The sequence below is a fragment of the Toxotes jaculatrix genome, chromosome 13 (assembly GCF_017976425.1).
Source record: "Toxotes jaculatrix isolate fToxJac2 chromosome 13, fToxJac2.pri, whole genome shotgun sequence".
Taxonomy (NCBI): domain Eukaryota; kingdom Metazoa; phylum Chordata; class Actinopteri; family Toxotidae; genus Toxotes; species Toxotes jaculatrix.
In genome coordinates, this window is record NC_054406.1 from 9,103,257 (window position 1) to 9,123,561 (window position 20,305).

Genomic DNA, 20,305 nt, shown 5'->3' on the forward strand with positions numbered 1-20,305 from the left:
TGATGAAGAAATTACCATCACTAGCAAATTAACCATTCTTTAAAAATCTCTCTACCTGTGGCTTGCAGGCATTTTGTGATGGACTGGTAGATTATATACAGTGTCAACATGGCACACCGTTAATTGATTCCTGACTTTATAAGCCATTAAAATACTTTGTTACTTAGAATCATAGTAATCATTTCATTGTTTACTTGATACAAGGCAAATAAGCCAAAGCAATATTAATGTAATAGCAATTTCGTATTGTAAATAACTGATTAAGACTTGGTATCATCAAAAAGTTGGCCATCTTCCAAACTAGCACTGAGCCCGGAAATGCATTTTGCGCTAAGAGGACATTGCTGCTCCAGTAGCATGCCATTTCCAAATCAACCCATGAATTGTGTACTTCTGAAGACTCATGCGTATGATTCAATTTTATTTTCTATTTGATTTACCTCCCCCCCAAATTCTCTTTATGCTCTGTGGTTGGGGTGCAGGGTCAGGCAGGCAATCTGGAACAGGTAGGGGTTAAGTGTCCTTGGTATGCTTCAGCAGGTATTGCTGTATGGATGACTGAACCTGAGCCTTCCACTGGGGGGGGGGGGGGGCACTCACTAACTGCAAAGGCCATCCTGCTGAGTGATGAACTTGAGTGTAAGGCAGAGATCAGACTGAAGGAGACACTTATGAGTTTCTGCTGTGGTAGAATGGAGAACCACTGGAGAAACACTGTGAAGCTGAACAGTGTTAAAATTCATACTCAGAAACATCAGAAACCTTCCCAGTGCTTATGGGCTGTGTCAGTTATGCTTTGAAGCCATAAAACAAAACTTTGGAGAACTGTGAGCAAGGGCTTTGGAGCTACAGCATAGGCTTTGGCAATGTGATCCTTGCCTGAAACATCATTTAATTTTGGTCTGCCTCCCAGTGGTTTATGTGGGTATTCATGTTTGTGTGAATGTGTGAGAGTGAGTGAAAGAGAAAAAGTGAGAATCCTGGGGGAATCCAGTTGATCTGAATATATAAACTCAAAAGAGGATATGTTATTACACACAAACACTCATACACAAACAGACACACACACTCTGCGGTCCCAGCCTAAAGTCATTCAGTTAATCTGACTCGTGATTCCAACAATATGCTTTTAGTACCAGATAGACCTCATCAAAATTTTTAATTTAATCTAGAATTCATTATCATTTCAATGATAGTGTGGTCCCTCTTGGCTTCAAACCCTCTATACTGTGTGCAGGTCTAAATAATGATGAGAGGGGGAGAAAGAGACACAGAGACAAAGTTACAACAGACAGGCTGATAGGCTGTAAGACAGAGTGAGACCACCATTATGAAAATATTCCATTACAAGTAATGGTCCTGTGTTCAAAATCTTACTTAAAGCTGCACACTGTGTTCATATTACAGTGGATCAAATCATTATGTGTAATGTGAAGGGTGTCAGTCTAAATGACAAACCTACAGAGAATCATTACTGAGCTCTGAAACTTTTAGATCATCATTTTTTTGGTTTTCTTTTTTGCCAGCAAACTCAGCTCTCATCAACCACAGGAGGCAGGCTTTTCTGTCAGAAAGGCTCAGATAGTCCCACTGTACACTACCAACTTATCGACTAGCTTGTGAACATGGAGGAGCATTTAGCCACTAAAGGGCTGGATATTTCCCTCAGGCCTTGATGGAGGTCACAACAGAGCTAAAGGAAGAATAAAAAAATGGACTAGTGTCCATTTAGGCAACCAGATACACAACACCAAATGAATGCTAACTGCTTAATGTGTGTTGGATGTGTAAATGCAATGACAGCTTTTTAAGATGGTGATATGTCAATGTTATTTATAGTTTTAGAGTTTGTTCTACTGCTACCAATGAAATAATCAGTTAATGATACTTTAGGTGAAGTCAGCTAAATGTAATGAAAGTTTAAAAAGTAGAATTTGTCATCATGCAGGGATACACGGTATTATTATAGAGTATATTAACTGATGTGATTATTGTTTACGATGCATAAATGTGTAAGCTAATCATGCAAAAGGCACAAGAAGACACAGAAAGAAAAATGGAGAGAAAAAGAGATCGACAGATTCTAAGAGCAGATGAAAGAGTGTTATGTGAATCATGAACTACAGACAATGACTGACAGAGGGACCAAGACAGCGTGAATAAAAAGCACAGCGAAAAAGACAGAGCGAGATACAGACAGATGCAGGCTGAGAGACGGATGGAGTTTAATATAAAATATGGGATGTTAGCTCCTCTGGTAATTCTGGTGATAACTCTCTCCGCACTATCGCTATAGCAACACTGTGCCCATTCTGCTGTTGGCAGGGCGATGGGCTGGCCATTCGTTCAGGCCACGCTGATTGAGCTGTCAACGTACACGCATACACACACTGTTACTAAGACACTCACACACTCTTTGAGACATGCAGATAAATCATTTCCCACGTGCAACTCAGACTCACACACACTTCATCTCTGTGTGTGTCTATCAGTGTATAAATTCCAGTGAGCTGAGCACAAGAGAAGGTCATCTGAAGATGCATTGAGAATTAGAGAAACAAGCATCAGCTGCATTCACTCAGGGGGAACTCAGGCAGCGATCCAGGAGACAGAGAGACAGGCAAACGCAGACAGAGAGACAGACGAGAGAGATATAAGCTGCCTCTGAGGTGTCTTGTACTTTTTCTGACACTGTTTTACAGCACCTCACGGACACACCCCATTACACACACAAAGAAACACACACAAACACACTGTGTTATGATTCTTTAACTTGTCCATTGCCTTCATTCTGAACACTAAGTCACAGCAGCAGCCAGGTGTGTGTCTGAATGAATGAGAGTGCTTGAAAGTGTGCCTTTCAGGGAATTCTGTGTGGATAGTGAGTATGTATGAATATGTTTAGATACACGCCGTGTGTGTGTTTTCTAACGCATTTCTACTCGCAATTCTCCTGTGACACTTAATGGTTTGCGCGCACAAGTCTGTTATTTTGCAATATTAAATGTATTTGTATCTTGACTTTGCAGTACGTGTCAGCGTACGTGTGACTGAATGTGCACGTGTCTCTTTGTAAAATGGGACCAAATGTGTGTGTGTGTGTGTGTGCGGCTGTTAACTGTACGTGTTCCTGAGGCCTACCACTGAACAAACTAATTAAGGAACAAACGCTGCTTCAAATCAACCAGAAAATTACCTCCCAACTCTAACAGGACGACCCAAGGACAGACAAGCAGGTTCTCTATCACATCTAGTCAGAACACACAGCCTAATAAAGGCTTAGTTGGTTTATCGAACAACTAGCATGTGTCATTTTCATCACCCCACTGAGTGTAGCTTCAGCCTTAGTGTATGACTTTCCAGCCCGAGTGTTGACATACAGTAATGTTCTTCTGTGGATTTGCATAGAGAATCTCCACTCAAACCACATTGTTGTACACTTCTATACCATTGGTCAACCAGTCAAGGTTCAACCCACAAGAAGATGAAAGTCATTTACTCATCCTGTGATATCTAATGCAAGATGTCAATTTTCTCAAGCTGCATTGTAGATGTTTTACTTCTTTTAAGCATGGAATGTAATTATTACCCAGCTAGTAGATGGAAGTTGTTGACTTTCAATAGATTTTGAGAGTAAATTGCTGGTGAGTGTCTCTATCAGTCAATACTGCAACTCTAGCTAATCCTGTGGTATTTCACAGCCAATAGCTTCCAATTAAGTACTGCTATCCAGGGAGATGTCGCTGACAGTATCAATAACATCTATCTGACCTTCTGTTCCTCTTTCTGTTCTTCTCTTCTTTTTTCTTCTCTTCATTTCTGTACTTCCTGTCACCACACCCTTTCTTTTGTAGCTCTCAACTTTGTATTAGTGTCACTTATAATTGGTCTTTATTGGGTTGCAACTGTGACCCACAAGTGCTATATTTTGTTGTTGGATTTATTCTCATAGTCTTTCTCCAAGCATCACCTAAATGGTTTAATTATAAAGGTAATTGTCTCTCTGTTGTGGTGCGGTGAGTCAACAGGGTACAGTCGCTGTTGCTGATACCACTAACAATTCTACAGTTGCTACTAATAACAACAACCTTGTGTTTTTTTCTGTTCACAGTGAAGACATGTGGCAGTAATCTTCAAGGTCCGTCAGGAACATTTACATCCCCTAATTTCCCAATTCAATATGAGAGCAACGCTCAGTGTGTGTGGATAATTACTGCTTCAAATCCCAATAAGGTAAATCTTCTTCTCTCTCCCTTTTGTCTCTGTCTCTGTCTATCAAACAAACTCTCAAATTCAAATATTTGTTTAGTAGCACACATTGCCTTTAATCATTTTGAATCTAAATGGTATGTGACCGTTTGATCTGTTTACTGCATTTAAACATAGCCTACTGTCAAGTTACCAAAAAGGGAACGTAAATCCTACAGGTGAGATATGTGGTAGATGTGGGACTCACAAAATGCTAAATAGACAACAGCAGCATTGGCACAGCAAGAGTGGGAAGTGCATGTAATCTTCTAGTTGTCTTCCTGAACTAGCTCCCAGGCTTTGCTCCATTTGAATTTCATGCATTTAATCTAATTTTAATTGATATAACACAGAACTTCTTACAGGCATTTACAAAGTTAGTTTAGCTGCAGTTTTGCATAATTGAAATGTGTTGATAATAATTCATGTAGGAGGTACTGTAAATTATATGCAAGTCAGGGCATATCAATGTCTAATTCTATGCGATTGGTTAATCCGGCAGAGGGGCAGACGATAGGCTGGAGGTCAGATGGAGAGCTGCGATTGGTCACTTTATGTCCCAGGAGAAATCTGATTGGTATTCAGGAGAGGCATCCTTATTCCTCTCAGGGTCACTGTGGTGACCACGCTGTTGTCAATGGCAACACCTGCGTCAGCACCATAGGGACACACATACACATATACACACTCTCGCATGCACACATAGACACACGTTTACATATATATGTGCTGAAATACGCAGTGGAGCTCTTTTTTTTTTTTTTCAAACACACACACAAACAACTTTCTTGCTTTGCTCTTGCTCAGATCCTTTCTCTCTCTCTCCTTCTCCTACATTCTCACACACAGCTCTCTCTGTCACTGCCCAAGGCCTCTGGTTTATGGCCTAGAGCAATACATTCTCTGTTGAAGGCTACAATGTGTATGTGACTGTTGAAGGCTACACTACTAATGCCCCTCTGCACTCTCTGGGGTGTGTGTGTGTGTGTGTGTGTGTGTACGTGTGATATGTGTAAGAAGTTGAAAATTAATGTGTGTGTATTATGTATGATTATGGGTATTGCCAAACACATTGTTCTAAATGAAGACCAGATCAACTGAAGCTACATCAAGTCATTTTTATAGCCCTTTATCTTTAGAGGCTTTACAGACGTCACCTTATCATATACTGTAATGTTCCATACTACATCACGTACATGTCATGCACCATACTGAATCATATGCATGTCTTTTATCACTACATCATATATATACAATATGTCATACACCACACTGAATTATATACGTGTCATGTACTACACTGCACCACACAGTATACACATTGACACTACATCAAACTAGAGGTCTTCCCAGGTCTGTATATTTGTACAGTTCCTGACCTGAAGAGTGTGGACAGCCATTACAAAGACACAGTGTGCCAGGGGCTAAGACACAGACCACATAAACCACCATGTCCCTGGTTCATGTCCGGCCAAGGAACTTGGTTGTATGTCATCCCCTTTTCTCTTTCATCACTCTCACAATCTATCTGCCTCTTGACCATATTACCATTAATAAAATGCTAAAAAGGCCAAAATAATAATCTTCATGTTCATCATTTATAGACACTGTGTGGAGGCATACTTATATACTAAGCACATTTAAAGAGCCAGATAAAGATACAGAACAAGAGGAAGTGATGAGCATGAGACAAATCCTTTAGTGTGACTCTTAAACCATCTCCCCTCTTCATTCATTTTTCATCTGTCTTGGCAAGTTGTTGTATTCATGCGGGACACCTGTGAAGACACCTGCGAGAGCATTCATATTGGCTATATTTTGAAGAAAATCAACCTCGGAATGTAAATCTTCATCTTCCTCATGGATTAGCATCTTTGGTACAGTCAGACTTGTCTCATTGTCATCAGATAAGTGTCATTGCTTGGTAGTGGATTTTTGGCTGAGTTTAAACAAAGAAGCTTTCAAGTCTGTGAAGTCAGTGGCGTCAGTCAATCAATGTAAAGATGCAGTTTTCCATAAATGTTGAGTATTTAAAGTTTAGAAATGCTAAAGTGACATGAGGTAGGATTTAAAGGAGCAACCCAAGTATTAGGAGCTTTTTCAGTTATTTAGGGAGGAGATGTACTTTAACAAAGTGAGCATCATCCATTTTAGTGCATACTTTAAATTAAATTAAAAAGGGGCATCAAAGATTATAAAGGCTTTTAATTTATAGGAAAATAATTCACATAAATGGCTTTGCTGTATATCACAAAATTGACAAACTTTTTAATGAACCATTTCAAGGCTGCAAAAAAAAAAACATGGTTTTGCTGTAAGGATATTGGTCACCTTCCAGTAAAGGTTTTTGATACAGCTAGTGACATGTCAGTGTTTGTAAGTTCATGTTGGCTTAGGAATTCACAGTCTCTCATAGTTCAGTAGGAAATTGCTGATCCACAGACATATCAAGAGGAGTAAAAGGTAATTTACTGGGTTCAAAAGAAGGCTTATGTTGGGCAGGTGGCAGAGGCAAACAAACAGTAGGGAATTGGCAGGTAAACAACAGGTAACAAGCAAGAATGGCGAGAACAGAATGAGAGCACTGACGATCTGGCGGACTGGCACTAAAAAGCTGTCCTCAATTAGGAGGCTGATGAGGGAATGAGGGGCATCTTAGCGGGCAGGTGAGTGGTCAGTTCATCTCCTGAGGAGAGAAGGCAACAAAATAGACAAACACACACTGGGACCCGGAAAAGAGAGGCTGACGAGGGGGAAGATGGGGAAGAGGGTGATGGTGCAAGTAGCATGACACATTCAGAGTAAGAGAATAGTCCCAACTGAGCCTGCCTCTCCCACTAGCAGAACATCTCTTTTTTTTATTGCTTGTACATGTCTCTCCCTATCTCATCCTTTACTCCTTCTCTCTCATTCTCCCTGTCTCATCCTTCTTTTTCTCTCCTTTTTACACTGCCCATCCCTCCTCCTCTGTCACTCCCAGAGGCTCTGTCCTCAGAATTACCCAGATTCTTCATTAAAGAGCTCAGCCTGAAACCATCAAATTACTATGGAGAAAGAGAGAATAGAGAGAGGAAGACGGCGGAGGAGGAGGGCACTTGAGGGGAAAAATCTGTTTTTCACTGTTTCACTCGTATCGCTCTCTCTATTGCACCCAATCCCATACATATTCTACATTTCTTACTGTCTCCCTCTCATCCTCTGAAGGTAAAGAGATATAGGGTTTCCATAGCTAACCCTCTCTTTGTCTCTGTCAGCCCTATTCCCTCCATCCTTCTCTTCCTGTCTCTCTGCCCACCCCTCTGCTGTCTCTCTCTCAGGTTAAGTGTTAATGGGGTTCTATAGCTCGCTGATGTTATTGCTTCATTTAGTTTTGGCAGAATGAGCCTTTAGAGCCAATTCATTCTCTCCTGTTCTCATTTAACCTTGGGGATGGCAGGACAGCATGGCCATTACTATACTTCTCTTCTCTTCTCTTCCTCTCTTCTCCTCTCTTCTCTTCTCCTCTCTTCTCTCAAAAAGTTGATCTTACTGTACTATTGGTCTCCTCTTCACTGTCCTCGTCATTTAGTTCCTTCTTTTCCTCTTCTTCATCAGCAAGTCAAAGCACTTACCTGTTTATGATGCATAAGATAAGTTGAAATTTGTGGCAACTTCATGTCTACAGTATGTGACCAACTATTTTCTTAGTTTTAATACAGCAGAGTACACAGCTAGCACATGTAAAATACTCTGTTATATAAACTGACCGCATTAAGTATGAACTGGCGTCACATTGTACACATTTGCACAAAAAGACTGCTGCTGAGCTGCCATACTGCATTTTTACTTAACACAACTATGACAAACATAAAGGAAGTGTAATACAATGGCATTCAGTAAGAAGAGAAAGTTACAATTTTAGCTTTGTGTTAATTTAAAGGCATTAAAGTCAGTAATGCCCTGTATAGACCTACAGAAATCAGATGAAACTACAAGGCAGAAATCACAAGACAAAAAAATCACTGCGCTGGCGTCTTTTTCTCGCTGTTAGTCATTAAAATGGCGTGCTCCTGCATCTTCTTGACAGGTTGAACAGCATAGCACTATTTTTTAGGGCTCAGGTTAAAAAATGTTAAACATTTAGCAAAGAGCACTGTGATTCAAATGCATTTTTTCAGTACAGTAGTTGCATAGCAACAGTAAAAGCCATGTATAGCCTTTATCACATGTCCCTGTTCAGAGTTGGTCTCTAAAAAGGAGGCACCTGGTGGATTCAGCTCAGTGAAATAGAAGTAAGGGGAAAAACACTAAGTTGCAACAGACTGGAGCCATCAGTCTTCATCATCTGAAGCCCGGCTCTTCTCACAATGGCACGACTTAAACCGTCTAGGAGGAAGCATGTGAAGGGAAGTGAGGGAGTGGCAGAGGGTTTACTGTAATACTGTCACAGACAATCTGTTATTCCCTGGGCTTGTCTGTGCCCGCTTTACATCACTGACTGGTGTTGCTCACCAGGTGTTTCAGATATTCCTACAGTAACTGCGTCTTCAAGGTATCCCTAGATCTTATCATGGTGTGGGTAGGGAGGAGCCTCCCCCATCTTATTGTCTCCACGACAACCAAAAGGAAGTGCTTTATCAAGCAGAAATCCAATTCTGTCGCCTCATTGGCTAGAAGCCATAGATGGATGGAAAGAGGGAAATGCAGCAGCCAATTAGAAAGAGAGAGACAGAGAGGGTGACAGCAGGAGAGAGAGAGGCAAGAGAGATAGAGGGAGAGAGAGAGAAAGGGAGAGATGGATGTTTGCATGAACACCAACCAATTAGAGGAGAAGAGAAATATGTAGAGTGTTCCGTTTCATCTATCACACACACACACAGTACACTGAAAGAGATGTAGAGCACACACATAAACACTAACCCACACACTTTCAGTAATGAGGTTCCAAACTAAGTTGACTTCAGTACAGTGTTCACATTCATACACACACACACACACACACACACACACACACAGAGAGAGAGACACATGGGCTCAGTGTAATGTAGTTATATCTTAGCTGTGTTTAATGCTGTGTGAACAGTGCTGATGTGGCATTAGGGTGTTCTGTAAAGGACGTATACAAGGAGATGTCTGGACCAGTTTCCCTTAGTGGAACACACAGACCCTCTTCTGTTTTTATAAACTGCATGGCCAGACAGGACTGGTCTGTTTCCTGGCACAGAATCAGAGGAGACTGGATGGTTTCTGTTACCTGGCCAACTAACTAAGCCACTAACACACTTCATATCTAGCATTTTATATCACATTATATACTAACTGCTCCACTTTAATTTTTTTTTTCCAGCAGACTTGTTTGAATTTTGTGATGCCTTCATTTCCTTCAACCTGTTTTTTTTTTTTCAAGGCTCATTTGTTATCCTTTTATAGGCCAGAGTTCATTTCTCACCTTTATTCCAAAAACCACTGTTGAGGAAATACACTCCACTGCATGTTCAAATGTAAGCCAAATGACAACTGTAAGCTTTGAGAAAAGGCAATTTCTTTTCTTTTCAGACACACAGATGAATGGCAGCTATAGTGCCACATCATCTATTCACCACTGTGACATAAAATGAACCTTTAGGAATATCTTCCAGTCGTGAAGCACTGGTTGAAGTTCTCCAGTAAGTGCAGAGCTGGTGGAAAAACTACACAACCACACTGACATGAAGCGTGTCAGACTCCAGGGTGGTTTGCTCTGTGGCATGTAACACATTCAATGATGTATATTTTATATAATTATAATGTTGATGAAGCCAAAATTTAAGAAGAGGTTCAACTAACCATCACTTTTTAACGTGTTGGGGACAGCATCTTCTTTGCTGGTTCTAATATTAAAATTCAAGTAAAGCATCACCTGTGAGGTTAAATCCACACAAACCAGCATTTAAAAACCTCAAGCACATCAAATATGCTATTTAAAGGATAATCTGTTCTCTGTGTGCCTGCATTATTTACTGCACATGCAGAACTTCCTGCAATGGTTAGCCTCAACAAGATAACTATAGCAGCAAGCTTATAAAACATAATTGTACTAAAATTCTTGCTGCCACAAGAAATGAAAGAAAGCACCCAACATGGAATTTTAATGTCATAACGATAAATCTTTCTTTAAGATCTGATCTTGCTTTTTGATGATGCAGTATGTGTAAAAAAAAAATGGTCATCACAAATACTGGGGTACATTATTTATTATCAGACTTGGTGTTGTATTGAATTCCTGCTTTGGCATCAAAGGTGTAATGTGATAAGTGTGTAAATGGTGACTATGTAATCACAGAAATAGACACATTAATCTCCACCAAGCTGTGCCTGTCTGTGTGAGTGTTTTTCAGGGTATGTGTGGGTGTGTGTGTGTGTGTGCGTGCCTCAGTGCCGGTGTGCTTGAGTCTTTGTGCGTGTGTGTGCTTGCCAGAGAGAGTTTAGCAGGTTTGTAGGTAATGCTTTAATCCAATCTGCTGCCTTACATGCCGATAAGACTGAGTCAGCATTGTGAGCAATGGGCAGATCACGGCTTCATCTTTGTAGCTCCCCTCGTTTAACTCCTTTCCAGTCTCATGAGGTGATGATGGTGCTGGTGCTTTCCATCCTGCTTAATTTTGTTGTAGTACGGCTACATGTCTGACAAAACATTTGTCTGCCTCTGCTGCCACAAGCTACATCGAGAACTCTTGTGGCTCGTAGCTATGAAAGACATAAAAATTAACCCCATGAACACAAGCAAATCACGCAACACTGCCAACAGATAAGCAGTTAAACAGCAGGTAAGGGAAAAAGCATGGCAGTTGCTTTGTGTGCTCAGTTTTTCATTTGTTCCCTCTTTTTTCATAAACTCAGTGATTAAGGTCATAGTGAGGATAAGCTGTTTACACTTCAGCAGGCACACTAGTGCTATCATGTCCCCAGGTGTTCAGATTGCAGACAGTGAAGGAAAAAAATGAACTATATTTATGATGTCTGACTCAAACAGAATGTTTGAATACAGAATACAAAAACAGCTGCTCAGAAATAAGAGGGTATTGATATGCTCATAAATATGCGCACTATTAACACGATAACATGCAGGAGAGTCAGACCTGTATAATTTTGGGGTTTTTTTGTTTTTTTGGTGGTGGTGGTGGTTGGGGGACGGGGTGTTTTTGAAATCCTCCAGCAGAACATTGAATCTGGAAATCTGAAAATTCCTCAAAGGAAAGAGGAAGAGGAAGGAGGACAGGGAGTGAGTGAGGTTTCAATCTTCCCCTGAGGGTCAAGTCAGAATTCTAGTTTGAAATATTTTAACACTGTACATTGCTAGCATCAAAGATTCATTATTACCCCCTTACTCCTCTCTGTTGCCTCCTCCTTTTCTCTCTTCTTCCATCTGCCTTCATCTTTGTGCTGCTCTCTGCACACTCCCCTCTTTCTGTCTCTCTTCTGCTTTATTTCTCTTTTTTCTTCCTCCTCCCCTCTCCTTCTCCCTCTCCTTCTCTGCCAAATGTGTTTCTCTCTGGTCTTAGATGAAACAGAAAGTGTTGGTTTAATAATCCCCGATCAGAGTTTTGAGCTGTGTGCTGATTCTCACAGCTTCAAGTGCAGTGCAGGAGGTGCTCCTCATGTCTTCCGTGTTCCTTGTTGAATAAAATCATACCACACTGTGGTATGATTTTATTCAGTGCACCACATTGTGTGATGCATTAATAAATTCTAATGAATCACCTTTGGTCTAGTATAATTCCACAAGAGGGAAGTGTGTCTTTGATATGGGCTGAGCTGAAAGTGGCTGGTTGCTGACATGTCTGTGTCTGTGTTTTCTACCTGTAGGTAATCCAGATCAACTTTGAAGAGTTTGACCTGGAGATAGCCTATGATACTCTGACTATCGGTGACGGAGGGGAGGTGGGAGATCCTACAACTATACTGCAAGTGTAAGTATTACACTGTCTTATACATTCTCCAATTTGTTCACAGTGAAAAGTTTGTAATGGAGTTTTTTCTTATCCAAATCAAGCATCTTAGAATAGAGAGTGTTGTATATAATACAGATTGTAAAACCCTCAGAGAGAAACTTGTGATTTTTGGGATTTATAAATATATAACATTGACTTTATTACGTTATTCATCCGTGAATCAGAGGTGGCAGATCCTACACTGTATCACACCTCTAAATAATGCCAACATGCGTGGTGGTGGTTGTCACTCAGAATCGTGTTGTAGCTTCTTGGAAAAATCACGTTGAAAACAGGCTTCCAGAGACAAATAAGCATTGCTGATACTTTAAACTTAAAATATAATAAAAATGAAACAGAAAAAAAAAACTCACAACACCTTTCAAATTAAAAGAGGCAGTTAACTAAAAAGACACTCAAAGCTTCCTCCTTGCTTTAACATCATACATAAGTTCAGTTGTCTTTGAGCTGTAATGATGAGATACTTACAAAGCGGGGTCTGTTGCCGTACCAGGCAGATTATTGCAACAATGAAGCTTCACCAAGTCATGTCGAGAGATAAACTCCTGAAAGATGAATGGAATCATTTTCAGAAAATGTGCTCAATTTTTGCATTTTCTTTCAGTGATTTCATAAAACAGATTGTGCATTGAACATTGTGTTTCCATAATGACCAGCAGACTTCATAACCAGCAGGGCTATTGTTTGTCTGTTAAATGCTAAAGTCTGAATGATCAGAGTAAAAACTAGCAGTACTTGTACTTCGTCCATTTCCATTCTGGCTCTTGATGTAAGCTGTCAACTGCCAGTGAGCTTGAAATCCTCCATCATCTGCGTTGCAATTGGTCAGATCGTAAAACAGCAGTGCATTATGTGAGCTCCATTTAAAAAGATGAACTGTTCTTGAGTGAGACAAATGCTCTGCAGAGCCCAAAAGGATAACAGATGCGGAGCCTTTACAAAGCGGATGATTTTAGTTCACTTTGCACGCAGTCACCAAACTTTCATGTCAAAAAGACCCTGGCTGTCTGAAAAAAGACGGATAGTATGAATGTATTCTGAGCAGTTTGTTTTCCTGAAGCGGCGTTCTGCAAACCAAACCACAGCATTCAAGTCTAGCTCAGTATGCTCCAGCAATTTGTTCACACTCAGATCAGCACTTGAGAATCTGATTATGGCTATGATTGCAGTGATGAAAATTATACTTTATGTAATAGCAATTACAAGGACAGTGATTTAATAGTAATGTATTTTGTGCTCCAGCCTATCAGGTAGCTTTGTTCCTGACCTGATAGTCAGTATGACCCACCAGATGTGGCTTCACCTGCAGTCAGATGAGAGTGTCGGATCTATAGGATTTAAGATCAACTATAAAGGTAAGTTATGAGCATGTGTTTGTGTGCTAGAGAGAGAAAAAGAGAGCAAAAGACAGTGTCAAAGTACATGTAAGGGAGTTATGGAAAAAGTTTTCAAACTTGAGACTGGGGGACCTGCCTTTTTGTGCTGCAATCCGCTGTAACTTACAGAACCGACTTGCAGAAAGAAAGAAGAAATGATGCAGTGTTCCTCTTACAAATGTTTTTTGTTCCCTGCCTGTGGTCCCGTTCCATCCTCTCTTAGTCAGGTGGCTTAATGATGAGCTCTTTAAAGCATGTGACTCAAGGGAAGTCTTGGGAGATGAAGGGAAGTTTAATGTGCCATTATCCTACAACTATGAATTGTGGCCACAGTGACTACTGTCCAACAAACTTACAGTCAGTTTGTCTCACTTTCAATTCAAACTCACTGGAAAACTCAAATATATTCTGTGTATTTGACATGGAACAACTTGAACTAACCAAGACCTACAAATGGGACCACACCCATGTTAACATTGACTTCCAACCTATTAGTCCTCAATAGCCATTAATACGTTATTACATTAGTCCTCAGCAATCATGGCTTGGACCACACCCGTCTTCAGACTCGGCCATTTTGATCTCAACTACACACTTGTAAAATTTTGTGGCTGCATCTTGCACAGTTGTGATACTATCGCAGTGACAAAATCTGTCCACAGACAGACATATAAACACCAGCCAAAGTACTCAAAACTGCCTCTGTGGTAGTTCCTGCTACAGTACGTGTCTCCAGGGTCACATTTTGCCATGATGACACACACACACACACAGATTCATAAGATGAAAACTTTACCAGCCACATTGTCTCTGCTGGTAAACAGGGTTTGAGCCATTGGTGTCATGTCTTTAAACACAGATGGTCAGCAGGTCACCACAGGTCATCATCAATCAGTCCAGCAGTACATAGGGTTTTGTTTGAAGATGATTTTTTTTTTTTTTTTTTTTTTTTAAGGATGGCCTCAATAGCAGTGATGTCGAGTACCTGGGTCTAGGTGACACTGTTGTGCAGATTGGGAAGACCCTTCTAATCAGATTAATCTTATTATGTTTGACTTTCTTCAAAATATGTTTGTCAAGCAACACCTGACCTTTATCTGAACATCAGTATTTTTAGCAGTAATAGCCTTATTTTTCTGCACTGTCAAATCAGCTCCTGACATGTTAAAAATATTAACCTTTCCCTGTTTGATAGATGTAGTGAGAATTTGATTACAGTCCATGAAACACAGGAATGAACTTTGCGTGCCTCGTTTGGGTGTCATCGTCTGTGGATTTATCGTCATAATGGAGTCACAGTGCTGAGTCTGTTAATGCAGTGAGTTCCAAGAATGAGGGGACAATGACACATTGTTTTGATATATTTTTGCCCTTTATACTCCCTGAGTTTCAATGTGAAGTTCAAATGATACTGATACTAAATGGTGATTAAAAGACCATACAATCTAATTACATTTTTTAACATTTAATTTATACTGGATTTTCCAATACAACATTGAATCAATACGTTTCATTGATTTTATTTAAGCGGTATGTGCTATAATCTGCTCTAAACAATGCTGTAGTTCATGACGCATGACCACATAAAGAAGTGCATGTTTAAAAGGGCGTCACACCAACTTGAAATCATAAGGGGCATCAGCTTGTAGATGGCTTGTTCATTTCTCCCATGCATCCATGCTTATAGTAACACTCCATTGATGGTCTGACGTTCTTTTATCTTCAGGAGTTTACCCATATACACTGTTGTGTGTCATCACTGTATCCCGGCTTCAGTCGTTCCCATCCATCGTTATGTGTTATAAATGTTTGAAAAGAACATTGGCCCATGCATTTCAAGTATCAAGTCCACAGCCAATAATGTGTCTGTCTAATGTAAATACTTTAATATTCTTAGGTCTGTCATGTTCTGCAGAAAAGTAGTAAATATTTACTTGACCGTATAAATCCTTAAATGTGACTTTCTCACTCAAACCTAAATGCCCCGAGAAATTGTGTTAATACTCAGTGCAAGATAAATGTGTTTGTCTCAGAGTGCTGGCTCCATCACCAGCAAGTCTTACTATAAAGGTGGGTGCCTGTGAGGTTAGTGGGTGGCTGTGTGAGATGAATGTGTATTTTTGAGAAATGTGAGAAAAAAAAGGGCGTGCGTGTGTGTGTGTTTTCTAAAGCCACATCCCTTAGACCTTGGTTATGAAATATAAACAATATCAGTAACTGGAGCCTTGCTGCAAAGTTACCGATGCACGACACAATGTATGTGTTTTTTTGTGTGTGTGTGTAGGTGTGTGTTTGTGTGTTTGGACAGGTCCTCCATCAGTGAGGCAACGAAGCTCTACCAACAAGTCACTCACCTCTTTCAGTCCTCACATTCTCCCTCTCTTCTCCTCGCTCTGTGTTTGTCTCTCTATCGGCCTCATTTTTCCTCATTAGCCATCTCTCTATCTCCCAGTCTCTCTTTCCCTTCTTTCTGAAATCACAGCATTTTCTCTGTCAGTTACCCTATAATGCACTGTTGTTTGGTCTCAGTGCTTCTACCATCCTCTCTTTCTCTCTCAACCCATTTCCTGTGTCACACACCATCTTCTCTCATGTTGTCTTTCAGCTGACCAGACCTCGTTTCTCTGTTTCTTGTTTTCACTTATTCACTCTCCACCTGTCTCTCTGTTTCTGCTTTTCTCTCTGTCTCTCTCTCTCTCTCTCTCTCTCTTGCTCTCTTTTCTCTCGCTGTGTGTGTTCCTCTATTTTTCTTGTCACCATTCATCTATTATTAAAGCCAAGGTCACCAACCTGGCAACACTTTGAGTCCACTCCTTGTTGCAAGGCAAAATCACACACACGCACACAGCAGTCAAGACTGTCCTCACAGCAATCTTTCAGCCTACTCTGAACCATGGCATGTCACAGCTGTAGATTTAAGAGAGCACTGGCACATTATTGGCATCGTTTACATAAAAGTTTCAGTGAGTTTCTGTCTACTCTATGAATAAATAAATTGATCATAAGCTCATATATCTGTCTGCGCAGTCCATAAAGAGGTCATTGAGGTTTTAGAGCACAATATATCTGTGTGTGTATGTTTGTGTGTGATTGTGGAGTTATACAACACCTATGTGTACATACTTTAAAAACGTAATATTTGCCTTAAATTTCCTTTATGGTTTGAGTCAAACAACAATAAAACAGCGACTCTGTGATTTTTTTTTTTTTCTGTGAAATGAAAAAGACATTGAGTATTTTAATGCATGGATACATGTCAGGCTTGCTCTGTGTATATTTACAGAAAGAAATCTGACTTAAAATTGGATTTTGGTTGGCTTAAAAATAGAAACAGCCATAGTATAGTTAAAATAAGCCACACACTAATATTACAATGAGTATCAGAGGATATTTCTAAGGAATGTATGTTTTTCTTCTTACTTACATTAGTTGTAAATGTTTTTTTTATCCTTTTTGGGGCACTACGACAGTTACATGTTACATGTTTTATGTATTGTGTGTCAGTTTTGAATACATAACGTCAGCACATGAATAGTATTTTAATGTTTTTGTCTTTGGAATTAATTGTACATATTCAAAGTGTAAATATGTGTTATCATCAAACAGAGTGGCCAGCTATATAAAACACAGAACATACACAAGAAATGTACAAACTTCTTGTTCAATAGATACAGCTTTCAGATAAATCCTGCAGTAAAGACCATCTCATAAGTTAATGTATTATTAACTTTACCAGTCATGTTCTCAGTCAGAAAGAAGGTTTGGTGTGGCCGGCAGGGTCGACCTGTCTCAGTTCCTCTTGTTCTGTTTTTCTCTGTAATCTATGATTTGGTTGCAAAGTCTGTTTGCGAGATGTCTGTGTGGCTTCAGCAGTATTCCATCACCAGCTCATCTTATTTTCGAGATTTTAAGGGCCGCCACAGAGTAGGATTTTAGAGCACCACCGCCGCTTTGTATAATTTAAATGCAGCAGCTGCCAATTGGATTGATGCAGGATTCAGCACTCCACACAGAGTGAACCTTCTGTTCCACTTAGGAGTAGCAGCTGATTCCTGCCAATTGAAACAGGCACAGGTGCTCATTTGCCCTCAGTCACCTTATACTCACTAAAGCCATATTTTGACCAAGGATGTGGCAGCTAAAGACACCTGTACATCAGTTTGATGGAACTGTCAGGTGTAGTGTGAGTTGTGTTGCATGTGATGCCAGACATGAACTTTGAGTAACAAGACACAAGAGCTGCCACACCAGTCAGGGCTGGTCAGAACTAGAACTGATAAAATTCTTTTATTATAAATATTATTTAGAACAAGTGCTCAGTAAAATATTCTACATTACCAATAATCATTCAACATCTGTACATTAATGCAGTACATAAATCTATCAGATCGACAGCGTGTATAATTACTTCCCTTTGACTTCCATTTTTGTTTTTTATGAATGATACAGAACATTGAACATAAGCATAAATATTCACCTCACCTCTCATCCATTTTCATTGAAACATATGTGAATGGTGATTTTTTTTTTTTTTTCTGTAATTAGTCATTCCCTCGAGCTCTGGCTTTTTCTAAGTGCATCATTCTAGCATTATTCCATCAGTCTATGTTATATAACCGTGAGCCAGGAGACTACAAAGTGCAGCATAGACATCAAGTGCCTGCTTCACAGCCAGTTCTAAAGGAGGGTTAGATGGTACACGTGTTAATCTCATGACAAATGCTTTTTACCCAGTTTTCTCCACATGCTTGATGTTACTAGATTCATGCAAAGTGTGCTATTAGCTAAACTGCTAGTACTCTGCAGCGAAGACAAACACAGGCTATTACAGCATTTTTGAAAGAGAAGAAAAATAAAAGTGTAATCACTGGATATGAATGTTACTATACCATCGCTCGTTTTTCTTTTTTCTTCTCTTCTCTTCAGCAAGATCCCATTGCCAAGTCATAATGTCAGCTCTCACTTTTAAGATTTCATTTTATATTTTTCATCTGTTTTTTTATGGTTTTTGATATGTGATGTCTTTTATATGAGGGAAAGATGTCAAGGTGGATTTTTACAACACAGTTGACCCCTAGTTCGATGGGTCTGTGTGTGCGTGCGTGCGTGCACTAAGAGGGACAAAGAGATTGCAATGTCTGTGTGTGTGTGTGTGTGTGTGTCCTGTCTCCCTGCAATTGTTCATCCATATGTTTTTGTGTGTGATTGCAAGTGTGTCTGCTTTTGGGTGTAACTGTTGGTTGGTAGATTGGATTAGGGATAAAATGTATTTCGTGTTACTGACTTCTAAGCAAAATTTATGAAGCCGACTGCATGATTTGTTAAAATAGAGAAGATGAGAGAGAAAGCCAGTCGGTGAAGGAAGCAGAGACAAAGTGAACTAAAACTTAACTAGATTTGGTATGAAACATCGTTTATAAATGGCAAAACATTCATAAGCCTGGAAATCCTCACCTTATTAACAGCAATAGCTCATATTTTTAGAGAGGAAATTTTATTGTGCAAAAATAGTATTGGACGCCCACTCCATCCACCCTTAGTGTGAATATTTCCTGCACCTGTAAAATTTGTTTTGGGTCCCATGGGATCTCAATTCTCTTGCAGCACCCTGGTCCAGATTCTGAGCAGGACTCTCTTAATCACACAGCACTAAACAGCATTTCAGTCACAGCGGCTGAAAAACCATGAAATATGAATTCATGAAATATTCATTCACAACATAACCAGAAATGTAGTTCAATTTTACAGTCAATAACCTTAGTATTGGGGTAGTGAGGCAGAGCTTTTTTTTTTTGTTGAGTGTGTGTATGTGCGCATATCTATGCATGCATGTGTGCTTCAAAGGTAACCTTTGAAGGGCAGGGATTACTTAATCACAGCACTGTAAACAGCATTTCATTTTCTAGTCATGAATTATTGACTCATGTAATATTCAGTCCTCTTGTAGCCACCAGTGTCACTGATATTGAAATACTATATCTGTAGTTCATTCAGTCAAAATGCATTGTAAAAGTAGATAGTTCCTCTCATTTGCACTTAATAATATATTCCATACATTTCAAATCACATATATCTGAAGAGGCACAATGACTGCTCGATGAATTTAGCTGGTTCCTGTTTTGCCTGCTGTTCATTTTATTTGTCAATAGCAACATCCACAACAACTGAATTTCCTGAATACTAGATTAAATGGACAGGGATTGAGTAAGCAATGTTGCACTTAGTAGACTATACAAGATGCTGTTTTGACCCTCATTGATCCTGATGTAATTTGGAAGGAGCTCCAGATGGTTGAGAGCTCATTAGACTCTTTGTTTTTACTATAAGCAGAAGAAAGGTTTGAAAAATGCTGCTTTAACCTTTGTTAAGTATAGTCTTGACAGGGTTTTATTGGTTTTACTCTCTTGTTTTGATATGACACAGTGTTCTTAAGGCAATGGTGTGTTCACTGATGCAACATTTATTTAGTTGGATTTTCTAACATGTTGTCCTCAGGTGGGAAGAGGAAGTGACAGTGACATCCTGGTGGAACAAAAATGACAAAAAAAAATGCCTCTGAGATGTGGGTGTCCTGTTCTCTCACCTGTGCTTTCTGTACACAGATGATTACCAGAATCTTTGTGAGGACAGGCACATCCTGAAATTCACTGATTATGTTGGAATCGCAAGCCTATTACAAGGTCATGAGACAGAGTCTGGGCATTTTTACAG

General features: G+C 39.8%; 1 protein-coding gene across 1 annotated transcript in view; it reads left to right on the forward strand.

The window, feature by feature from the left end:
- csmd3b (CUB and Sushi multiple domains 3b) overlaps positions 1–20,305 on the forward strand; it is a 318,235-nt gene that overhangs the window by 207,995 nt on the left and 89,935 nt on the right. The window contains exons 10-12 of the mRNA XM_041053205.1: positions 4,112–4,233; positions 12,073–12,176; positions 13,461–13,573. Of these exons, the coding sequence (XP_040909139.1) occupies positions 4,112–4,233; positions 12,073–12,176; positions 13,461–13,573 (339 nt within the window). The remainder of the gene's footprint in view (positions 1–4,111; positions 4,234–12,072; positions 12,177–13,460; positions 13,574–20,305) is intronic.